Here is a 21,089-nt window from a genome sequence, read left to right as displayed (position 1 = left end):
CACTGTTCTTAACCTATTAAAATCACCCATATTGCAAACTATTATTTACTTGAACTGCATTATTAGGTATTCATATTCACATACTCAATTAAGAAAAAGTTAGCAAGCCAAGATTACATTCCCTGTAGCATTATTTTAAATTATAATGAGTAATCACATAAAACTCTCTACTATTTCTCTAACGCAATTATTACTTACTTTGCTTCATAGTGTTCATCTAAATCAGTGATCATTGATGTTTGGACTTTTTAGCTGAAACCTTCATTTTGTTTATAATACTTTCTTGAGTAAGATGAATTTAATTTGTGAAAAAAACTACTGCACAATTTTAAAAAGGAGATAATTTGGCAATGCTTATGTTTAACAATATTTTTTAGTCAAAGGGAAGTGCTGTATGTTATAAAAAAACTGTTGTTCTGAATTGTTCGTTTAATATCTTTTGATTTTAAAATGGTATATATGTGGATTTGTGAGGAAGCAAATCTTAAAAAGGCATTAGATTAGAAATGCAAATGCTTTGCAAATCTATTTAATTATCTTTTATTTACAACAATAATTCAATAAATTAACTTTTAAAACACAGGTGAATTACTGTGTCTCCTTATTTCCCTACTAGGAGCATGTTGGGTGACAAAAGATTTGGTTGCAAATAGCGAGTTATTTGGAAAATAATTTTGCTGTCTGAGTATCCTCACATTCTTGTCTTCCCCCACCCCAAACACACACACACACACACACACACACACACACACACACACACACATTGTTATTTTCTGATACTCTTCCTAAAAGTGCATTCATTGTTATATTCAGAGTATTTTTCATATATTTTAACTTAGCTGTTCATGTGGGAAATAATAAAAACAGACCCAAGAAATATTAGGGACTAATACGTTTTTTAATAAGTTTATTTTAACCAGGCTGACCTTGCTAGTCTCTAGCTCTGAATAATTGTAGTCATTCTGTGGAGAGATGTAAAAGAACAACAAAAAATAGAAAAGAGATCCCATTAGACAAGGTCTTTGTCTTCTGCAGGTCGCTTAACACAGATCATGAATGAAGATGAATAATACTTGGACAGTGTTCTATTTATTCATAAGGCTGAAATCCAAATTGTAGATAAAGCAAGTAATATGGGATGGTGTTGAAGATGAAATGTGGCTCCTTCAGTAACTATACGTACAGCTTTTTCCTGGACACTTGACTTCTCTAAGAAACACTCCTGTGAGTCATTAATGTTTTTACAGGAACTTGCCTTAGCTCTAAAGGTGTTCCTGTGTATTTGAACTAGTCAGTTCAGTATTGTTTAAAAATTAAGATAAATTATGTCATTAAATGGGCAGTCTATGAAATAATTATCTGTGGTTTGAATTTTACTATAAAAACCATTTATCAAGTAAATAAAAATTTTATTTTTTTAACTGTCTAGAAGCAGCCATGACCATGTGAATCATAATATACATTTTCTATTCAGGATATAGCTGGATAGAAAAAATAGTCAGTGGTTATGCTGGATAATTTTAACTGGGTTTGATATAGTTTGTTGTCAATTATTTGAGGAAAAGTGGGATATATTGCTAAATATACAGGAAGTAAGTGTTTAGTGATACACTCATGAAGCATTTTATTTCCCTTACAACATTTGGTGCCTATAGAAGAAACTAGAGGTAAAGAGAACTATAATCTAATAATAAATAATAGGTAAAGGTACTAATATCTAATGATTCATCCATGAGTCACTCTTCAATATAAAGCATGTGTTAATTTAAGATTTTCATTTGTTTACAAGAGAACATTTACTCCATATAACATTTATTTCTAAGAACTTATGTCATTATTACCTGATAAATACCCCAGATTTTTTAGTAAATTCTTTCATCTTTTCTGTTTAGTGTTTAAATGAAATATACTTTTATTTCACAACTTCTAAGAACTGTCCAGTATATTTAAAGTTTTACAAATGTCTTTGTTTTGTTAAATGGACTTTTTTTTTAAGTATTTTAAATCAGTTTTGAATTTTTTTAATGAGTCTTGAAGTCTACAGAAAGTACTGTCTCTGTGTTTTCAAGTTAGGTATCCATTTTTTAAGTTTTTATTTTGAATTAATTTTAGATTTACACAAAATCTGTAAAATAGTATTCATTTCTACAGAAGAAAATCCTCAGACTAAACAATGTTTGCAAAATGTTAAACTAGAGAGTGGTCCCAACACTTAGCCAGTTGGAGACCTTAGTTAATGCTTGAACTTTGGAGATGTTTATCCATAATAACTACCCTCTAGGACAACCTGCTATAAATAACAGAGTGGCAGAGAGAATTTGAGTATGTATTGTGAACAGATCCTCTATTGTCCAATTAAGAATGGTTTTCATAAAACACCATTTTTTTCTAAATTTTAAAAAGATCTTACTTCAATAATTCTAGATTTTACTTAATTTCGCTTTCTTAAAAAATGTACACTTCAAAGATCTATATGCCTGATGCTTCTCCAAAAGAAAATTAAAGTAAGTTACTCCCTGACCCTGCTTCCTGATATGTGGAACATTCAATAGATAGATTTCCTTTCCCTCTCCAGGCGCTGTATGTTTCTGTGGAGGCCTGGTTTGGAAAATCATTTCCTTTCGTGGACGTCTCATGGCTCAGCCTGATACCAGGATTCTGACCATAGCTCTGCAGAGAAACTGTACATGGCAAAGGTAGCTGTCCTTACTTGAACAGACAGTGCATGATTTAATGTCTTAACCAGTTAGGTATATAATCCAGGTGTCTCCCATTATAATAAGGTATTATTTGTCTTCTCTTCTCAAAGAGTAGGTGAGGATATTTAACAAAGAAATCCTTATACCAAGTTCTTCAGTAATTGCCAGAGCAGAATAAATGCATAAAATGAGCTTAGGCCATGAAGCATTTTTATGTTTAAATCTAAATTCTCATCTCTAAACATCTCTATTAACACAGCAGATTTGAGTTGCAACCATCCTCCTAATAAAATGTGAAATCTTTAAGATTGTGAAGCATTTGTAAATAATGGATCCTTTAAATATCCCTGAACTTTATTCTAAAACTTATAAGGAGAAATAATAATTGCTTTATATAACCACTGATACCATTTTAGCATTTGATGAAGATGTTAATTTATGGTTGGTTAGCAGTTTATGGCTGTCATTAGTTTTTCAGTTTGGTCCACATTAGAAATCTATTTTTCTTTTTTATTTTAATCTGAGACAATTATATAAAGATATGGTTATGTTTTATCTAAAATGTATCATTCTACTATAGCATTTCAAATTATTCACAGATCATAGTTCTTATATGTGCATATATGAATTTAAAAATACAGCAATAAAATGCTTGAAACAGATCATAAATTTGCTTCATATTTTATTGCATCTCTGAATCAGGTTGAGAAGACAAGGGCAACTATGGTCTTTGGGAAAGAATTAACTCTTTCTCAAGCCGGAAAGGAGAATGATATCACAGGGTGCATAATTAAAGGCAACTCCCTATCGAAGCATCCTGGTGACTTACTTGTAAGATAGGCTTGTCTATTTTATTATATATGGTTGGGGCGGGGGTTGGAAACTGCAAAATCCTCTTTCCCTTTGCAATCTAGCCTTCCCAGCCCAGTCATTTCTCTTAAAGTTTCTAATCTGTATTTCTATATTGCTCGAATTAGAGAACATAGGGGAAGGAAAGAAAGAAAAGTCACACACATACACATCCACACGCATTCAGGGGTGCCTGATAATTTTGTAATTATCCAGAAATCTCCTGGATCCTGTTAAGAAGAGTAAAAAGTGGTAGAATTTAACCCAAATTAAACCTCAGAAAAAGCGAGCAAAGAGTTTCCCCTGCCTTGCTAGGGAGCAAAGAGCTCTTTGAGGTTTAAAACTGGGGCGCTTCCACAGAATTCCTGGGGTTAGCAAGGCTGTGGGGTGTTCCTGAGAAGCCTGGGATCTGCCCGTGAACCCACCTGCCAGGGGGCACAGGGGACAACTGGATACAAGTGCCAACTCTGAAAAAAAGAGTTTGAGGCAGAACCCTGAACTTCGCTTTTTGTGCCAAGAAACTTGGAGGCTGGTTGGTTGTTTTTGCGGGATCGGGAGGGGCTGGGCACTCAGTCCAAGGGGGACACTGGGAGAAGGGGTGCCCTGCGGCTGCGGACATAGAGTCCCTCCTAGGGCGCAGCGCGAGCAGAGCGGCGCGGTGGGCACGTGTGTTGTGGACTTTCGGTCTACAACCTTGGGCTGCCTGGAAAACTGACTCTCCCCCCTCCCCCCCTTCTTCTGCCCTCCAGGGTCCCCAGTACAAACATTTGCCCTGGCTTGGGGTGAAACAGACACCTGGTTATGCAGCACAACCTACAGTATCCTGGTTCCAGTAACCACACATCAGAAGAGCCAGAGATCCATCAGGAAGAAAAGGGCTCTTACCCTGAGAGTTGTTTTTGCTCTTAAACTTAAGTTATTGTCTCCTGTTTTTTCCCCCCGCTCTCCTTCCATCTACCGTGCCCAATGTCTGATTTAAAAGGCCAAATTGAAATCAACCTGCACCACATTGGCAAAGCCGGGAGCATCCGAGTTATAAGTGCCAACGCGGAGCGCGCAGGAGCGGGGCTCATTTATTTTGCCCACACACACAAAAAAACTGTTAATTGATGTAAAGTTGCTTGGCACGAGGATAATTTAATCGGACCTGCATTTTAATTAAGAGAAAACTTATTTATGTTTCCGATGTTTACGTTGAGCAATTTAATTTTGTTTGGAGGCACTGTTGTGCACTTGGTAACCTCCCCCTACCACCACTTGCCCAACTGAATCACAGTTTCATTAAAGGTTTTGCTAAGGAGCCTCGCCTGACCAGGATTCATTACCTCCTGCCTTCTATGAGCACACTTTCGGGTCTCCTCTCGCTCTGTCGCTCCACGCGGCAGAGCCGCCACAGTGTGCTGCGAGCCGGGAAGTGAACTCTCATCATTATTTTTCAAAGTCTGGGAAGTGTATTATCCTTTTTCCTAGTGGTAATTAGTTACCATAGCATCTAATACGTAAATGTGCCCAGAGCACACCATTAACAGTTAAACGGAGGATTCAATTTAACACATGATTATATCTTTCATAAGTCATTATATTGGAAAGTCAATGCCACTCATGCTGGGGCAATCTCAGGGTCTAGGGCGCGTGGAAAGGTTCGGTTCCAGCGTCCGGGTCCCAGAGTTCGTGGAGAAGGGAAACCTGTGATCCTGGGCTCTCCTGGGTGAGCTGTAGACAGTAAGGATGGGTGGTGGGTGGGATAGGAGGGAGTAGAATTTAAGCTCAACACAGGATCTTGGGGGGATGCCCAGCTGCGGAGAGTGGAGAAGGCAGCACAGAATGCGCGCGCGCGCACACGCACACACACTCACACACACTCACACACAAGACGGGGAGGGGAAGGAGGGGTACTAGCAAGCTCTTCCAAGATGATCATTTGCTGGTCCTGTAGGAGTCCACGAATAACCCCGACGCTTCTGTAGGTGCCTAGTGTCAAGCTGGAGATGAGATTAAGTAGGAATTAGAATTTAGAGAAGACAATTGAAATTAGAAATTAGAGAAGGAAACCGGTGGAATAGAAAGTGGGACCCAGGGTCCTCGCTCAACCTCATTTGCCTACTGTCTGTGCTCTAACAAACAAGTAGCAGGATCCATCCTGCGGGGTTTCTCTGAAGAAGCGCCCTACCTAAGGCGCGGTTCCGGTGTAGCAGGCTCAGAGGCGGGCGAGGTGCTCTGGCCGTCTGGTGAGCCACAGCCTCAGGGGCCAGCCTGTCTGCTCCGGCCAGAGAACACTTCCCCAAGACCACACTGATGCCCCTGGTGCTCAGCCACTCGGTCCCGACGTGGATGGTACATACTGGAAATACATCTGCGGCCCACAAGCGTGTGGGCCAACTTTCCAGGCTGGGCCGCGCAATTCAGGACTCAAACCTCAGAAAGGAAGCAGCCCCCGGGGGCGGGGGGCGGGGGGGGGGGGGCGGTGTGCTGGTTGCCGGGATGGAGAAGAATTGCTCCTCCGGCAATCAGTTTCCTTCTTTGAAAGTTGCTGCTGAAGAAACTGAAAAGTTTCAGGCCATCTGGAGAGCCACCTAAGAAATCACGGGAAACCCCTCTCCTGGTCCTTTCAGGTGTCCTACCTTTACTCCTAGAACCAAACGCTGGCCAACTCCTGGATTTGGAAAGAGAATTGATTTGTCTGTAATTACCAACCTGAAAATAAATATTATTAACCTCTCCATTTTTAATAACTGTACATATTCGTCTGACATTTCAACTTATCCTCAACATCCTCTCCTTTCCCCATCCGTTTCAAGTCTCTTCCAAGAGTAAGACTGGAGATTGAATGAATGATCAAAGAATAAAAGAAGTATGAGCATTTCTTTTTCTCCTGAAGTTCAAGATTTGTTATTTGTACAATTTCTAATAATAGCTAAACAACACAGAGGTGACAGAGTATTTCAAGGAGGCCTTCTTAATAATGAGAAATATCAAGCAGTAAATCTTGCAGCAAATGTATGTCCTATAATGTTAATATGCAAAAAGAAAAAAAACCTACTGATGGTGGCTGTGGTTAATTCCTAATCAGAATGATGGACAGCAGGGCCAGAACAATACAAACTAATGGCTGTGTTGCTGATCACTTTACCCCTTGATTAAAGACACCCAATTATGGCGCAGAACAGTGTCGTAATTATGTTTCTTAATCACATCCAGGAGGTTTAATTGCCTTAACGATGTGTTTCATTAAATGAATTTAGGTATTATAGTCGACAGTTTTCATACACAGTTGTTTTCAAATTAACATAATATTAGACATCGTCATGGAAATTGTTTTAATAATCATAATTAGACGCACCCAGGCTTTGTCTGGTAAATGCTGAGAGACGGTCTCTTCCTGCCTGGGGGCTGCCCTGGTCTGTTCCCTCCCTCTACCCCCACTCTCTGACTGGGAGGGCTCCAGCTTCAAGGCCTTTTGCTGTTATGTTTTCTGAAAAGTTACAGGTTCTGATTAATCTTTTTTGATGGCAAGTGGAGCAGAAAATATCCTCCCTCACCCCCCACTAAGTTTGATGTCATTTAGGGATATCATTATGAGCAGAGGCTATGCAGACAAAAATGCATGTAGCCTACTGCCTACAGAGGAAACACTCTAACAACCCATCACCACCACCACCATCTCCATAACCTCCACCACAGCAAAAATCAAGCCTTCTACATTTGAGGACATTATTAAGATCCAAATACAAGCCTACAGAGACATTCTTTAAAAGAATCAATTCTCAACCCGATCCCAATATAGTCCCTAAAAATCTCATTAACAAGCCACACTAGTAAGTTTTGAAAATCTCTATGGGCATTGTTTACACTTATAATTAAGCCTGGTTGATTTTCCTGTTACAAAAGAGAAAAAAGTGGAAAGCCACAACAAAATCCATTCTCAGAGAATCCAAACCCATCTCTTTTCCTGGGCTTTCAGGCAGTTGGAGATAGAAATTTTGATTAAATTCTTTAAGAAACTTTACCCTCTTTGATGGGCCCTGGCATGGTTAACAGTGCCATACAAGTGGGAAGAGTTCCAGAGGCAGCATGGCCTTCAAAGTTCATGCCAGCAGATAGGAACTCTGGATCTCCTCTGGGTCTCACCAGTGACCCCACTGCTCTCTCCTCCCATGACCAGGCCCAGCCATCATCCTACAGACAAGTAAACAAGTGAAGTGGGGCTACTCCTAAGTGGGTATCCCTGCCCAAACCCTAGTTCCACCTTCTCTGAAACTCCTTTCTTTTTTGTTACCTTTCAAGCAAAGTAACACAGAAGAGAGGGGACTGCTCCTTCCACAAAGCACAGCATAATAAAATGTTTGATCAAAATATTTTAATAAAGATTCTTTCTGACATAGATACACATACAAATGGTCGTACATAGCTGTCATAGTCTGATTGACCTATTTGATATATATATCATTCTTTACACATCCAAAACCCACCAGTAAATCCATCAAAGCTCCCAACTCGCCGTCCAACCTGACAAGCTGAATTTGTATTATCTGCAAGGAGTGGAAAATAGCAGGACTCCATTTTTAAAAAAGGTTTTCTTGATTTTCATAGGATAGAAAGGCAGGCAAACAGCCATGCAAACTAAAACTGAAAGCTCACTTTGGGTAAATAGCTTCTTGCTCTTCCTTAGTTTTATTTTATTTCTTTTTAAATTTTATTTTTTTTTAGAAAAATAACAAAGGATTTCACACCATAGGCAAATCAAACCAGTCTTTTAACTTAAATAATTCTCCACAGTTAAAATAACTTATATATGTACATATATATTAAAAGCAATTAAATTAGACCTTTTAAAAATGCACAGCACAGCCTGGAAAAATATTTGCTTAGCATGTTCTTACTTATAGGATCTATTGCTGTGATGTCCTTCCCTTTTAGAATGCAAAGGAGTCCCCTTTCAAAAAAAGAGATCAATTCATTCATCAATTAAGAATACACCTTCCTGTAATTTTTGGACTGAAGCAATTTATTAAAGCTCAATTTAAATACAGGGATGATGCAACTGAAAATATCCAGGTGACCTTTGATAAACCTAAGCAGCTCAGATACATCAATATGTCTCTTCATACTTGTTGGCAAATAAACCTTTTAAACACTTGGCACACAGTATAAGTTAATCTATAAAACAGAATTTTAGAGGCATTAAAAAAAAATCTGCACAAAAGACCCATGACCTTAACACATTATAAATATTGTTGATGTGGAAGGGTCACTGAAGAATAACAAATAAATACCATGAATTGTTAATACATCATTGCAGAGTGAAAAGTAACAAGGTGCACATAAATATTTTTAAATGCAATTCTTTCAGCCACAGTCAGTTTTTTTTTTTTTTATATCACTCTTGCCAAAACTTTTGAGCATTTTCACAGGATTAAAGTTCAGAGACAATAAAAAATACAAGTCTTTCATAGCAATGTGTCTCTTTCTGGTTTTCTTCCCCCACTTAAATAAGTCTACATTTCAAGTTTTTCTCCTGGCTCAGAATCAAAATTTATTTTCAAGTGCCCTTTCTGATTTGTCTGAATGAATATTCATCCCACAAGCCACCCAACCCCGGACTCCTCCTCTGCCCCTCAGCACTAGCCAAATTCACAATTATTAGTAGGATTAGTATTTTGCCATTTAATAAATACTCTCCACGCTTAATAACCAAGCGACTACTTCCCAACTTATATTTTAAGCTTCCTTGCGGTCTAGGCTGCCACCAAAGTTGCCACTTTTCTGAGAAAAAAAAAACAAACATCCATACTTCATCCCAACTCCACCTCCCTCCTCCCTCCCTCCCCACCCCAAAGACCGAGATTCTGGGGATGTCGAGGCTAAAAGTCCTGTTTGTCTCTGATACTTCTCAGTTTTCGCCTCTGTTTTGTTTGCAAGTGTTTCACAACTACGAGAGGACCAAAGTAAAAGGGGTGGGGGGCAGCTTTTCACTTTCCTCTAGCTTTGGGGTCGGTCTAGTGTTTTCCGGGGGTGTGTTTAAGGCTTCTCCGTGCACTGTTTGCAGAGGCTGGAGGAGACGCTGTTAAACAGGGCGCACTTCTCCGGACAGGAGGCGGCCGGGGGCAACCCGGCGCTGAACGGGTAGCCGGCAGCCTGCTCGTAGGCGCCGAGCGCCGGGTGCAGGGCAGCGGCAGCCGCCGCCGCCGCCGCGGAGCTGGGCAGCGAGGCGGCCGAGATGGCCTGGCCCTGGTTGAGGTAGGCGACGAGGCGCCGCATCTCCTCCAGGGCCTGCGCCTGCATGAGGATGTAGTTCTTGGCGAGCAGCAGCGTGGCGATCTTGGAGAGCTTCCGCACCGAGGGGCTGTGCGCGTAGGGGATGACCGCGCGCAGCTCGTCCAGCGCGTCGTTCAGGTCGTGCATCCGCCGGCGCTCCCGGGCGTTGATGTTGAGCCGCAGCGCCTTTTGCTCTTTGGATTTCTTGCTGCTGCTGCTGCCGCCGCCGCTGCCGCCGCTGCCGCCGCCGCCGCCGCTGCTACCCCCGCCGCTGCCGCCGCCGCCGCCGCCGGGGCCCCCCGAGGGGGCGCTGGCGCCGCCGTGGAGGTGGGCGTTGGAGCAGCCCTCGGCCGCCTTGGCGCCGCCGCCTCCCGCGCCCGGGGAGGCCCGCGGGTCGGCGCCTCCGGCCCGCAGCACCAGCTCGCAGCGGCCGTCGCTGTCGTCGTCGGGGCTCTGCTCGCCGCCGCTGCTCTCGGCCACCGAGCCGCGGCTCGCACTCTCGCCGTATTTGAGGCACAGGGCGGCCCCGGCCGGCAGACTGCTCAGGCTAGGGTCGCCCCCAACGCCGGCAGAGCCCACGAGCAGCCCGGGGACGCCCACCCCGCCGCCGCCGCCGCCGCCGCCTCCCGCGCCGCCGCCGCCTCCCCCAGGCGGTGGCAGCAGCAGCCCTGCCCCCTCGGGGTCAGCCGGCTCGAAGCAGCCCAGGGGCGAGGAGGAGGACGACGCCGGGCGCTCCCGGGGCGGCGGCGCCAGGGACAGGTCCATGCCCGGGGGCGTGGAGCGGAAAGCCGCCTCCAAGCGCTTTGCGGTGGAGGCGCTCAGGCTCTTGTGCAGAAAGAGGTCGTCTTCGCCCGAGGCGGCTGCGCCGAGGTGCAGCCCGCGCTCCATGGTCCGGCGCCGGCGCACAGCCCCGGCCCGCCGCGCCGGCCGCCGCCGCCTCGGCTGGGGAGTCAGGCGGCGCCGCAGACGCGCCCGAGCCGGGCTCCTGGGCTGGTGCGCGCGTCGGTCCCGGTGCTGCTGGCAGCCCTCTCCCCTTCTTTTTCTTTTTCGCCTTCCCCCGCGCTCTCCGCCTCCTCTTCTTCTTCTTCTTCGTCTCCAGCCGATGGTGCTGGCTGCTGGGGCTCACCATGGGCCGCGGCCCCGCATGGTGGGAGGGTGGGCGCGGAGGGAGTGGAGCCGCCGCCGCTGCCGCCGCCGCTCTGAGCCCAGCCCCGCGCCGCCTCTCCGCACCGTTTATCTTGCTTGGATTCACCTTCAAGAGATTTCCGGACCCATCAACCAGCCGCCGCCACAGACGGGGGAGTCTTTTACATCATTATCTCTGAGTAGGTTATTATGAAGAAGACTCGCCTGTTGGGACAGCGCTTTCTACCCAATCAGGTTAACGTTTTAATTAATAGGATTAAAACGGTAACAAACAATCGCAGGCGCTATCTGGCCGCGAGTCTGAATAGTTTCATTTCCCAGGTCTGAAGACAGGCAGCAGCTAGAGCTTTATAAAAGGCGCCTGCTCCATTATTCTGCGTGCCATCTGTATACACAGCTTAGCGCATATGTTTGCAAGGCGCTGGGTCCTGTTAGTAACCCAACAACTGCCTTTAGCTTGACATGTGTGGCGACTTTCACTCATCAATGAGCACACTAAAAGCCCTACTTAGAGCCGAGGATGTTCTTTGCTCCTTCAGCAAATTGTGGCTCGGCGGCAAAGCCTGGGAGTCCCGGGGAGAGCAAACGCCCCCATCCGCCGCACCCCACCCCCACTGCCCTTCCCTCGCCACTGCTGTCTCATCTTGTGCTAAATTACCCTTCCGGGAGAGAATTATACTCCACCCCTGTTCGTGGAATGATCTGGATTTGGTGACGGGACTTTCCGGGGGGAGGGGGCGAAGTAGTGTCCCGCTGGCTTGCCGAAAATTCACCCAAGATTCTCAGCTAGTAAGGGAGCAAAGCAGTCGTACCCCTGGAACACACTGCCTTGTTTCCACCCCGCACGCCCATTGCCCATTTCCTATCCGGATGACAAAAAAAAAAAAAAAGAAAAGAAAAGAAAAAGAAAAAGAAAAGAAAAGAAAAAAAAGAAAAGAAAAAAGAGAAAAGGAAAAAAAAAGAAAATGGAGAACAACTTGATTATGCAGCCCATTAGATTAAAAAAAAAAAAGGAAGAAAAGAAAGAAGGAAGGGGTGCTTTTTCAGCGGTCTCCAAATGACTGTGACAGTGATGGTGATCACGAAGCATATGATTTCCTACGCGGGAGAAAACTGGTTTCTCAAACTTTCCTCAAGATTAAAACCCAGTTGTTTCAGAATAGTCAACTCCACCAGGAGTCAAATCCTCTCACACACCAAGTGGGGCACTTGAGCGTGTTTATTTACCCGAAGACATAACCGACAGCCAGGAAGCCATCCAGGGACATCTGGATGTGCCTCGGTTGTTCTTGGAGGGCTGGGAAGGGAGAGCTGTGAAAACGAGTGCTCCTTTCCGGATGGGAAATGGTACACGCGGTCCTCTAGCTCCTGAGTTCGATCTGGGAGCACATGGTATTTAGCGGCTGGTTTTCATCCTTATGACATAAGTAAAAACAATATTTCCCAACGCCTCCAATAAATCTTTCTTATGTGGCAGAATTACTGAAGCCTATGAAATTTTTGGTTTCTCTGGTTTCATTAAAAACCTTTTAATTGTGGCTTTCAGAGTTGGCCCCAGGTGTTGGACTCTTTTCATTACATTTTGCTCTAATGTGATGAAATTCTAATTCTCTCCTTACCATATGGTTAAATTTCCCCACTGAGAATTAGTTGAAAAAGGAGAAATAATCTATTAATCTCTGTAATAGATTCACAAATGAGGTTCGCCACAGAACCTGTTTTTGAATGGTAATATCAGAACAGTTGGGCGCCTTATTTCATAAAGGAGGGGTGAGGACGACACCGAGGCGTCTGCATTTTCACCTGGAAAGAATGAAAAGGGGCTCGGCGGCATCTTTCCAAAATAATTGCCTGAGAGTCAGTCTCAAGGGGATAGAACTACTACGCTGTCGTCGGTTACTTTCGCGCCTTCGGATTTACTGGAATCCGAAGACTGAGAAAATGCTATCGGGCTGTGGGAAGCTATCCAGCCGAGGACCCAGGCCGGGGGTTCTGGAAGGCTTGAGCCGGCCCACGTGTCTCGCTGGGGGCTTAAGAGCACGTTTACGTGCAGGGCGGCCTCTCGCTCCCCGCTTCCCTCCCACTTTCCCTCCCCCGGCGCTTGCAGCTGTTAACCTCTCCCTTTAGGAAGCTGAAGACACGCTCCTGGTGCTGCTTCTCAATTAGCAGCTTTGTTTTCACTGGGATCATAAACAAAGGTTCTCTGTAAACATAGGTGAGCCTGGTGTGTGCGTGACAGTAACTCCCCAAAGTCCTCTGGCCACTTACCGAAGGACTGAGACTGGCACCGTCGCGTCTCTGGCCGGAGTGGCGACAAGTCCCCGGATGTCTGACGTGGTTCTCCATCCAGCCTGCCCATCTTGTGGGCCCGCACTGTTTGCGCTACGCCTGCGTTCCTGATGGCCCCTCTGTGGGCACTAGACGGGCGAAGGATCGACCATGCCCGAGTCCGGTAGAGTTCGTGTTTGGCTGCTGGCCGCCACACAGGGCCATGCCCCGCAGGGCCGAAATGGCCGAGCTGGAGCACCACGCAAGGTGGCAAAGGCACCGCCCGTCCTAGCTAGACCTGGGGCCCTCGCCGGACCCCGACCCCGGTCCATCGGCGCTATTGTATAACTCAGCACCGAGGAGAGCACCTCGTGGCCCTTCCCAGACCTCACCTCCATTCCTTCCCCTCTTCCACCTCCCTACTCTTCCCTGGCCACCCAAACTTCTGGAACAAACTTTTGCGCAACTTTATTTCACTTAGTAGGAGCCAAAAACCTCTCTCTTAGACGGTTCAAGAAAATCCCCCCGGTCTCCCCGGAGGAGGTGGTTGCTTAATAGTCACTGGAAACTTAGCTTTGGGAAACTGCCGGAGAATTTATAGAAGCTCTGAATGTGGGCCTTATAACAACCGTTGGGGAATGCTCTTTGAGGTTTATGCACTCGTAAACTTTTGCTGATTGCTTCTGGGAAGTTGTCAGGCACTTAACACTGCATTTATCTTACAAGGCAATGAAAACACATCTGCCTGGTGTCTCGTTACCTGGTTTAATCGTCACCACCCTCAGTCATGGCCTAGACTCCCTCTCCTCACTTGAGTGGGATCCCACCGCCTGGTTTCTACCAGTGGAGGACTGGCGTCAGCTGCTCTGGCCACAGGAACTCTGGATAACCGTGCTTGAACTTTATTCTGCCAAGAAGCTGAGAAAGGACCCAGGCTCCCGATGCAACTAGAAAATTAGGAAGGTAGCAGTGAACAAACCAAAATAAACACCTCCAGTGGCTGCCCGGGAAGAAAGGGTAGGAAATGAGACCGCGGCGAAAACTCCTGACCCACAGATGACCCCTTGAGAATGATGCATAGGAAGTTAAATACTCGGACTCAGCAGTTTCAGAGAAGGTCACTGTGAGTTACCTAAGCAATTGGGGGACAAGAAACACGGGGGACGTCTCCTCCGTCCCCAGCAGGGTGGAGGCGTATCAAGCCCTTCCGAGGGCCGCAAGGGCGGGTGGACATCAGGCACCAACGTCCAGCAGGGTGCCCTTTGTGCTACCCGGGTTGATGCCGCCAGGCTCATAGCCTGACACACATCCGGCCAGGGAGCTTTCTTTGCTGCGTGTTGAACACCAAATGTACAGATGCCGGAACATGTTGTGCAAAGATGAATACAGTTTTGTTACAGCAGGAGGGAACATACCTACCGCTTTGAAAGGATTCTAAAATATTCAGCAACCAGCACCCCAGTGAAATTACAGCACTGAACTTCAAACTAATTTTTTAGGTCATAATTAAATTTCTTAGTGGTCATCTTTATTAATATTTGCTTGAAATTTGAAATAGGAACCTAAATAAAGTAAGAACAGAACACAATCCAACGTACTTTGAAAGAGCAAACCCAGGAGTTGTTCTTTGTTGTTTCTATAGCTCTACTGAACAGTTTACTTATCTAGATTAAAAAAGTTAGGAGGACCCCCAACACTGGGACTTGGGTGTCAGTCTGTGTTTTCTGAAAGGGAAAATTGTCTTGTGTGTGTGTGTGTGAGAGAGAACATTCTAAAAAGAAAAAGCAAAGTTTGCCAAAAATGACATGAACTTTCGCTTGGGAGCTGTTCTGAAAGACCAAATTTCCTGAGAGTGATGGGAACCCTCTCCGGGTTGCCCCTTCCTGGAGGAGCCCAGCCTGGAGGGTCGCAGGTGGCCACAACCGCGGAGAACCCAGCGCGGCTCCATCTGGGGAAACCGCCCCAGGAGTGCGGTCTCCGAGCCCTCCCGGACCGTGTCCAAAGCGCGCAAGCAGGGCGTGTCCCCAGCGCCAATCAGAGGCGCGCTGACCTTGAAGTCTCATTTGCCCCTCGCCAGCCCAGTGCTGTCTGGTGGCACTTGGGTCAGCTTGAAGCCTGTACCGCTGGGGTTCATCGTCCCGAACCTCGCTGCGTTTGGGAAAGCACGATCCATTCGGTGGCGGAAAGACTCAAGCCCATCAAGCGCCTGAAGTCAAGCCTTCCTGTGTCATTCTGTCATCAGTATTTTCTCACCCTCTTCGCCAGGTGCTTCCTACACAGCTCACTTGCAGAGACGTACCGTGGTTCCACGTGTGTCCTGGGATTGGCGGGGCTAATGAAGAGGGCAGCGAGAGTGCTGGGGCTACCGGAGCTGCAACATTCCTGGCAGCGCGCCAAGGGCCCCAGCACTGCAATTGCTCAGAAGCGCTTGGCAATTCCAAGGACTTCGCCCAGGAAAAAGTTGAAACCTGTTGATCTAAAAATAAAGTTCTTTCAGGAAGATCTTCCTTTATTTTAAAGAAAAGAGGGTCATCCTCAAGACTGTTTGAACAGACATAGAAGGGAAACCCTCGGCCCCGGAGAAACAGCTTTTTCAGCACGACTGTGAGACCCACAAGGGCGCGCTGGTGGGTTTCCTAGCTCGCCACCAAGGGCCCACTTGGCTTCCGCGAGGGCTTTCCGATTGTGGGGACTCTTAAGGGGAGGGGCGCAGGAAGGCAAGCAGAAAAACTTCACGCTTGCCTGTCACTTCAGAGACCCCAGAGAAGGAGATGGAGATAGAGGAAGACTAGTGAAGTTTCTGGAAGGGTTCATTCCCTCCTTGGTTAGCTGCATTCCTGCATTCCTGCATTCGGTTTCACTCCCTTAGGGCTGATACACTTATTTGTTTCCTCCCTGGAACCTTATCTTCATCGAATGTTGGAAAGCATTTTTAAAAGACAAATTGTTCGCACGAAAAAAGGTGAACAATTTTAAGGCTTGCCTTGTGTCCATCAATTAAGAAACACTGCCGAGAGTTCAGTTTGGCTGTGGGATTTTAGCGCCGCGATTTAAAACCCACAGCGCCATCTCCTGGCAATGAGGAGAGTAAAGAGGTGGATGACAATAATATTTAAACGCTGAATATGAAATATTCAACTATGAGTCACTTGATTTTACGCCTCCAAAACTATTTCTGTGATAAATTGATTACGATTGCAAGGCGTGAGCTGGAAATTTGTGATCATTTAAACAATCCTGGAAGCTAATTATTTGTAAATAGAAGTTTGCATGTCATATTTGCATATACGTAGTTTTTATAGGTGCAGATATAGTTCTTATTCTGAAGATTGGTAATAAAGTATGATTCCTTATCATATATACATAATTTTAAGGAAGAAAATATCCACAGATTAATTTCTAAATCAGGATTTTAATTAGTCATTTTATGCAAAAGATACTGTAACTTTATAAATACCTCAGTGCTCTCAGGAATTAATTAACTAGTGAAAACCAAGTGCTGAGTACTATTTAGATACTTTAATCACCAAAAGATTTCTTTTTGAAGTGTAGGTATTTTCAGTAAAAATAGTTCCCTTCCTTTGCTTTCCATATATGGTAGAAATACTTAGCATTTATGGTAGAAAGGAGACTAATGTGAGATGGTGGTGTGTTGAAATATTAATTCTCCTAATTATTCATCAATTTTTACCAATGAACATTAGTAAATAATCTTCCCCATTCTCCTCAGTAGCCCTTTGCTTTCTTTATTTAATAAATCTTCTCATCACATAATCTTTCAGAATGTCTTATTTAGGCTTTCTGAGCTTGCAATATTGTCTGTAGCCCAATCATTTCCCTAAATTTAATCCATATAATAGAATTATGGATACCTAACACTTTTATGAATTAAAGTGTTTCTGAAGTATATTTTCACAAGCTTTGATCCTTTTTACAAATACAGTTAAAATCCAGTAGAACTTTGAGATGATATCCTAATTAAAAACATTTCTCATCTTTGATTATATACACAGGCCAGCTGCTTGTAATACAAATAAAAGTAGATATGCTTTCGATAGTGTACAAAATATTATGAATATCCTTCAAAAATATTGTAGATCAAACAGACAAATGTAAACTTTACTTCAGTTGAAAGATTAATTTTATTTGATTCATTAAAGTGAAAATCTATTAAGCCAAATATTTGGACTCATTTACTCTGTCAATGTAAGAGTTCCTGTTAGAAATTTGATTATATATAGGAGGAACTAGATAAACAGATGGTTAGCTAGAGAGCTTTTCACAGTTAAGTTTTGAAATTTAAATGGAGAAGTTTGACACCTTCTCAAACATCTTTGATGAGGTCATTTGATCTACTCTAGCAATGCAGTATTGTTGTACATAATCATTTTAACTTATGTTTAAGAGACATTAACTGGGCTTTTCTATTAATGTGTTTGGCTGAAAACTATACTGATTGAGTTGTCCACTTGGAAAAATACGCTCACACGCACACACATACGCACATGCACATTTGTGCTATATTTACACCTTGGTAAGCAAGTATTATAAAAAGGAAGCCAACAGCTGCAAGGCATCATGACAAAAGTGCCTTAACATAAAAATAACATTCTTCTGATGAAATGTTTCATTCAGACTACCTGAAAGGGGCCATCATTTGCAAACAATCGTGTTGGCAGACTAACCAGGCTGTATGTCTGTGTGTGGTAGAGCAATGCCCCAGTGGAGAATGGATGTTACTACGTGGGTGGCATGGAGACATTAAAGTTAACGCCAAAAGTGATTTGAGGGCGCATCTGGGTGGCTCAGTCAGTTGAGCGACCCACTCTTGATTTCATCTCAGGTTACGATTCTGGGGTCATGGGATCCAGCCCTGCATAGGGCTCTGCGCTAACAGTTAGGAGCCCGCTTGGGAATCTCTCTCTCTGCCCCTCCCTTGCTCTCTCTCTCTCTCTCTTTCAAAAAAAAAAAAAGGTGATTTAAGAGCCTCCTGGCCTTAGAAACTTCTGAAAAAATTTTTTAAAAAGCTTCCATTGCTTTTATGCATGAGAACTTGAGATTTCCCCAGAAAGATTGTTTTGTAATCCATGTACCTAAACATTTTTACTCCCTTGAGTTGCTTCCCGTATTCCCGTTGTTTTTGAGAACAAGTATTAAAAAAAAAAAAAAGGAAGAAAAAGGCAAGGAAAAAAGGTATGCAGATTTGAGGCCAAAGAATACATTTAGTATATTCAGTGTTTGTGGAAAGTCCTTGTCTTATGAAGATACAGTCTGCTTTTCTTTTAAAAAGAAGTTTTTGAATTATGATTTTTATCTGTGTCCAAACCTGGTTGCACTTCTCTGTGAGTTGCTTGAAAAGGTATGAGTAGGTATAGTAGAAAAAGCAGATCCTCTCTTTGGCAATTTGCTTGATCCTACTTAGGCTCAGGAGGAATATGGATCTATTAACCATCCTTTTCCTGACTGTCTCAGGGTATTAATCAAATGAAACCATGTGGAAGCATTTTGTAAACATTAAAATGCAATGTGAATTTAATGTTAACACTTTATTATGCTTCTTTAACTGTTCTATTTAAACCAGTTCAGTCACCTTTGATTATCATTACTGGTTTGTATTTTGTGTACTTTTTCCATCACAACATTCAGATGCTGGCAGATTTTAGAGCATCTTTCCCTGCTTGGGCCATGCTGGAGGGTCAACAAGAGTAGGAGCCATAGCGGTTGGATTCTTTATATTCACTTCAATGGCTTCAATGTCCGTATCTCCGCTCTCTTTCCCTTTTCCCGAATATCCCTAACTGCTCTGCTTGTGGTGTGCTGGCTGTTATCTTGAACTGAATGAATTTGTCTCTAGTTAGTTACAAAGTGGTCACCATAGTGTGATTTGACTCAACTAACTGGTATATGGATAGAGAAACGGCTGCGGATTTGGCTCAAAGTCAATTCTCACTCAGATAGCGACTGTGTTTCTATCCTTCACAATCTTCTATTATAATGCTTCCAGATGTGTGAAGCATGCTTTTCAGTTTAGTAACATTTGTTAAATTAATGATTATATCATTTTTCTTTCTTCCTTCTAGATCATTAACACAAAAGCTTTGTGAATCCAGATCTATCACTGATCCTAGCGTGGTCTTTGTTTCTTCCTCCCTTTGGGTGGATACATCAATGCTATTATTATTTCTGTTGTTTATGGTCCATCAGACAGTTTTCAATTCAATTGACAGTGTTCATCTCAAAGCCAATTGGAATTAATTTTTTATGAAAGATTTATGGAGACAATGTATATCAAAGGTCTAAATTTATTGCACACCTTGCCTCCCCTTTCCCACTAATTTACTTGTTTTTATCAAGAAAGGAAATCAGGTTTGTCTCAATTATTTTTTCTTTTTAAACCTCAGCTTTTTATTGCCCCCATGTTTCAATATTGTGTAAGTATCTGAGGAAAATTTCTTCTTAAAATTTGTTTTATTATTTTATTAGAATCAGAGTAAAATCAATTACATGTGGATTGAGAAATACATTTAAGGTAATGCAATGATAACATACTACATTTATAGAGATGGATGGTTTTTATAGACTTAGAGTAGAAAGGCTTTCCTAGGCAAGGCAAAAATCCAAGGACTCACACAGGAAAAGTTTGACACATTTAATTACACATGAAAAACTTAAAAGTCCTGTTCTGCAAAGAAAGAGACCATAAACAAAGTTAAAAGACAAATGGCAGACTAGGAAGAGAAAATAAACACATACAATATACAAAGAGCTTCTACAAAACAATAAGAAGCTTATCTAATGGAAAAATAGGAAAGTAATTTAATCTGGCAAGTAGAAGAAATATAAATGTCCAAAGCATGATATAAAAAATGTTCAGGATCATTAATAAAAAGAAAATATAAAATAAAACAAATTTTAAAATAGGCCAAAAAATTTTAAAATTAACAATGTTCAGAATTGTGAGGAGTACAGTTGTAGTCAAAATGAGTACAATCTTTTTGGGAAGGTGATTTGGAGTCTACACCTAAGAATCTGTCCTACAGAAATAATGGAGCGAACATTATACATATACACATAAAGATTTTCTAAAATGGCAGAAAATTTTGAAATAACCTAAATGTTCTTCAGTAAACAAATGATTATGAAAATGATGATGCCTCTATTCCATAAAATAGTAGGCTATTATAAAAAGTAAATGAACTGACTCGGAGTGACATTTCTGATACATAATTATGTTAAAAAAAAGATGTAGAATATAATATGGTCATTTTTGGTATCAAAAAACGTATGTGGATAGATACATGCAGGAAAAAAATCTGTATGAAGTTTACTGATGGTTAATCCTGGTTCCCCCTGGGAGCTCAAATTGGAGACCCAGGGGTGAGGTTTCTTATGAGTTACTTTAAATCCTTTGATAAAGATTATGGGTGACAGATATTTGTTATGTGTATAGATTTTTTTTACAATTAAAAAAAAATCTTAAGAATAAAAGATTAAATAAAGTGCTAATATTTTCTCTAGGTTCTTTGCATTGTTATTTATTCTCCTTTCTTTTAAAAAATATTAACAATAGTTTTCTTAATTTTAACCACTCGCTCTCCATATTTTTTGCCCTCCAAGTTTCATTACCTAAAACCATTTTCTTTTATGTTGTTTGGACCAAGAATGTATTTTGAAATAATAGTGATATTGTGAACAATATGTATTTTCACTTGCCCACAGTTATCTGCCCTTTTTTACTCATAATTAAATTTTTGAAGATAATTGATGGCATTATAAGTACACAGTGATTGTACTGCAACATCAGTGACTTTATTGCATTTCAGTAAAGAATCACTCCAGTTTACTTTGTAAATTGAGCCGTTTTATGATTTT

The 21,089-nt window shown here is 42.8% G+C and overlaps 1 protein-coding gene across 1 annotated transcript; it reads right to left on the bottom strand.

The window, feature by feature from the left end:
- Positions 1–9,566: 9,566 nt before the first annotated feature.
- On the bottom strand, positions 9,567–10,691 carry BHLHE22 (basic helix-loop-helix family member e22). The gene has a single exon (XM_047841653.1). The coding sequence runs from the start codon at positions 10,689–10,691 to the stop codon at positions 9,567–9,569; it is 1,125 nt and encodes a 374-aa protein (XP_047697609.1).
- Between the last annotated feature and the right edge of the window lie 10,398 nt (positions 10,692–21,089).

The sequence above is a fragment of the Prionailurus viverrinus genome, chromosome F2 (assembly GCF_022837055.1).
Source record: "Prionailurus viverrinus isolate Anna chromosome F2, UM_Priviv_1.0, whole genome shotgun sequence".
Taxonomy (NCBI): domain Eukaryota; kingdom Metazoa; phylum Chordata; class Mammalia; order Carnivora; family Felidae; genus Prionailurus; species Prionailurus viverrinus.
The sequence above is the reverse complement of the archived record's forward strand: the minus strand, read 5'-3'. Positions and strand labels throughout refer to the sequence as shown.

Excerpts from the sequence above, each read along its gene's own strand:
- BHLHE22 (XM_047841653.1), bottom strand. The coding sequence starts at position 10,691 with ATGGAGCGCGGGCTGCACCTCGGCGCAGCCGCCTCGGGCGAAGACGAC.